At 36.1% G+C, this 3830-nt stretch overlaps 1 protein-coding gene across 1 annotated transcript; it reads left to right on the forward strand.

Moving 5' to 3' along the window:
- The first annotated feature begins 269 nt into the window (after positions 1-269).
- Positions 270-3419, forward strand: LOC133306669 (protein FATTY ACID EXPORT 1, chloroplastic). The gene is made up of 6 exons (XM_061506996.1): positions 270-428; positions 1504-1744; positions 2387-2554; positions 2685-2731; positions 2813-2853; positions 2994-3419. Exons 1-6 carry the CDS (start codon positions 312-314, stop codon positions 3082-3084), a joined length of 705 nt encoding a protein of 234 aa, XP_061362980.1. The 5' UTR covers positions 270-311; the 3' UTR covers positions 3085-3419.
- The last annotated feature ends 411 nt before the right edge of the window (positions 3420-3830 follow it).

Raw genomic sequence — 3830 nt, forward strand, 5'->3', positions numbered from 1 at the left:
TAAAATTTCACAAAATTGATTTTTTTTTAAAAGATAGTGCGGGTTCGGGACGGGTTCACGAGTTTAAATGCATAAGAAAATTAATTTTATAAAATTAGTAGTGTTCTAACAAGAAAGAAATGAAAATTAATAAAAAAAAAATGAGACTTGTGATTGGTCAATTTCATAAGTTTTTATAGTTTTAATTTGGGAACAGACCGGTTGGTGGTTGTTTCGAACCGTTGACCGGTCCACCCCGTCCTGTCACTCTCCAAAAGGAAAAGAAACATTGAATCTGTGAATCAGAGTGTTAATTTCCGGAGCGATCAGACATGGCTGGAGCTGCGGCGGCGATCTCTCAGCTGCGGTGCTACTCCGCCGTTCATCGCAGCCTACACCTCCATAGGCGCTCGCTTCCATGCCCTTCCCTTCGCTTCTCCAACTCCAAGGTCAACCACACATCTTCGCTTCTCAATTAACCTTTTTTTTTTTTTTTCCCTTCAAATCATTTTGCATTATGGTTGAAAGCGAGAATTATATGCATCTAACACGCGCGCGTCTTCAAGTTAGATAGATCTAAAGCAACGCTTTCTAAATCATATCTTTAAGGCTCATTAACTTTTGCTAATAAGCTTTAAGGACCTCTTTGAAAATTTAGATAAACTCTAAGGATCTGTTTGATAGAAAGCACAATTATATATGTTCTTATACTTTATTTGAGTTTTCAATTTCAATTAGGTTCTATAGTTTAGTATAAGTTAATGGTCATTAGCGAATAGGGATGTTAGGGATGATACTCAAAGTGTTGGGCAAGAAATTGGAGAGTGTATACTAAAGAGAATTGAGGGAAGGTCTTAGGTTAGTTAGGGAAGTTAGAAAGACAGTTAGTTAGTTAGGATGGGAATTAGGTATGTTAGGGGGATAAATAGTAGAAATGGTATAGGAGATATAGGCATTGGGGAATTTATATGTGATAACTGAGCAAAAGCTCTGTTGAGAAAAGAGACAACTCTTTGTGATGGGGAAACCCTTGGGAGAAGAATTCTCTCCTTTTCTCCATTTGTATTTAGCATATCAACATGTTTCTATGCATTTAGTTGAAATCATATTATCATGAACTAACTCTCCCAAAAGTTGTAGGCACTTGAATGGTTTTATATTATATTTCTAACACGTCCCCTTATGCAAGAGTTATTTGGGCTTGAGACGTAGACAATACACAGGTCCACCTACTTTGTGTTGAAATTCATTTTTTTATTAGAAGAATGGGGGTGGTAAAGATCATCAGACTTCTAGTACCATGTCATGAACCAACTCTCCCAAAAGATTAAGTTGTTAGGTGAAAACACATGAATGGTTTTATATTATATTTCTAACTCACATTAAATCTATATGCTTGCATATGTCACTCCTTTGAGATTGCAAGGGGTAGTGCTAGACACTCATATGAACAGGCTTGCATATGTAAGTTTGCTAGAGCAATTATTTGATATTGATACTAAACAGGAAGCATATCTCATATAGTTATCAGTTGTTATGAGTCTGGAGAGGCATGGCACAGGAACTTCTGGTTCTGAAACCAAAAATACACTAAGTTATGCAGCTGATGCATCAAAATTGCATGTCGAAGAAAAGCAGAAGTCATATTTAACAAAAGAAGATCATGATGCTGAAAAAATAGGGTCTGGAGAGTCAATTCAGGAAGGTGGCAGCCAACAGAAAAGGACTGCAAAAATTCATGATTTTTGTTTAGGCATTCCCTTTGGTAAGTGTTCCTTGCTTGATAATTTGCATGTTAGGTGACTTTAATGTTAAGTCATAATGTGTTTTGCTTCGGTATTAGGTGGATAAAAGTTTAGCTTAATTTCACTCTTAGTCCCTCTAGTTGTCAATCTAGAAAAATAAAATTGGGACATCATTGGCAAGTTGGACATGGCATACGCACGTGACATTTTTTATTCCCTGTAAATTCTGGCTATTGTTTGTTTTCCTTTTTTAGGGAGAGGATCTTCAATATGATATTCAAGTTGATGGAAGATGTAAAAAAATTATATTTTATTTTTTTTGGTTAGAGCAAGGTAGTTGAAATCAAATCTAAGTGAAAGGGAAAAGAAAATAATAATACTTTCTGTTCAAAGGGTGTTGTAAATTAAGTGAAAGATCTTTGAATCATACAGTAAATTGATATACCTCAAAAAGGCTTTATGAAGGCAAGTGTTATATAGATTATGGCTTATTAACCTTTCTACATCTATCTGGTAGTTTAGAATGGAACGTTGTGCAACATCAATGATATGAAAATGTGGTACATTATTTCTGTACCAAAAAAGAAAATGCATGCCCTACTACTATTAGGCTATCACCTTTCTTTAAAGATGTGATATGTTATCCTTGTATTTTTTTGTAGGTGGATTTGTTTTAACTGGAGGGATTATTGGATTCCTTTTTTCACGGAGTCCTGCAACACTGAGCAGTGGTGTGCTCTTTGGTGGGGCTTTACTATTCCTCAGCACCCTTAGCTTGAAGGTCTGGAGGCAAGGAAAATCGAGTTTACCATTTATTCTAGGACAAGCAGGTATATGATTTCATCAGCATTAAGACATCATTGGTCTTGGATTTAAAAAGAAAGAAACTTAAAATGCTGCAGCATGATGTTATTTGTGTAAGCATTATTTAATCTCTTGATTTTTTTCCTTATTTTGCAGCATTGTCAGGGATCCTTATCTGGAAGAACTTTCAGAGCTATTCATTGGTAGTACATCTATTTTAACGAAGGCTGTCCTTATCTTATGCTTCATTTCATTATTATACTTATTTGCTTTTCTGAATGCAGGCAAAGAAAATATTTCCAACTGGCTTCAGTGCTATTCTTAGGTATTTCAATTTACGGCTTCCAACCTATTAATTATATTTTGGTCTTTGAAATTGCTAATTGTTCTTTTAGCCTTTTGTTTGAAAGATTGTCCTGATTTTGGTCTGACTCCTTTATGCATGTGCGAAATTTTTGTTTGCAGCTCTGCAATGCTCTGCTTTTATTTGTATGTGCTTATCTCTGGAGGAAACCCCCCACCAAAGAAATTGAAGCAATCTGCCAGCAATGAATGATGAGATAATCAAGGTTATGTTAGCAGTTAGCCTATAGAACATGGGAAATATAATTTATTGTTTTTCTGTGAATTGAAGTAAGGTTGTAAGCTAATTTGGCCAAGTCACTTTTGAAAATAGGTCAACAAAGAGGTGCCAGTGTGATTATTGCATTCCCAGGCATTTAGTGGACTATATATCAATAATATGAAATTTGATGGAAAAGCTGATTTGCTTGTTGCAGCTACATAGTTTCGATACTGACTACATGGCACATGCATTTAGATTTCGGGTTGAAATTTGGTGCAAGAACACATGCATTTACATTCCTTTCAAAGTCCCTTCCTGAGGTCCAAATGTAGTTCCGATTATTGAGATAATATTGATTGATCATATCATAGGCATAAGGTCACGCACTTTGTGAATCATGCCACTGGAGAAAATAGCTTATGTTATACTGCTCTGATGAAGTAAATGCGTTCTCCAGTTTGCTGACTGATGTCTTAGTGGTTTGTGACATTCATTGATCGGATTTGTAAGTTGTTAAAGGTTTTGTATTTTTGTGTGTGTGTGTCTATATATATATATATATATATATATATATATAATGGAACTCATCTTTCCCCATAACTATTGTTCCGGATGGCCCACGTCTGGGCGGCCCAGTGACTTAGGCTAAACCCCCTTACCTTTTCCACGTGAGCCCTGCTGACTAGTCATTACCAACCCTCCTTCCTTCCTGTCCCCTGGGCGACTGCACCCCCTAG

The sequence above is a fragment of the Gastrolobium bilobum genome, unplaced genomic scaffold, assembly GCF_033153095.1.
Source record: "Gastrolobium bilobum isolate Gb01-03AN ecotype WA unplaced genomic scaffold, APGP_CSIRO_Gbil_v1 utg11804, whole genome shotgun sequence".
Lineage (NCBI taxonomy): Eukaryota > Viridiplantae > Streptophyta > Magnoliopsida > Fabales > Fabaceae > Gastrolobium > Gastrolobium bilobum.

Bases quoted from the DNA above. Each gene is read 5' to 3' on its own strand.
- LOC133306669 (XM_061506996.1), top strand. From the start codon at position 312: ATGGCTGGAGCTGCGGCGGCGATCTCTCAGCTGCGGTGCTACTCCGCC. The intron at 429-1,503 runs GTCAACCACACA...TATCTCATATAG, and splicing joins TTCGCTTCTCCAACTCCAAG to TTATCAGTTGTTATGAGTCT. The intron at 2,732-2,812 runs GTAGTACATCTA...TTCTGAATGCAG, and splicing joins ACTTTCAGAGCTATTCATTG to GCAAAGAAAATATTTCCAAC.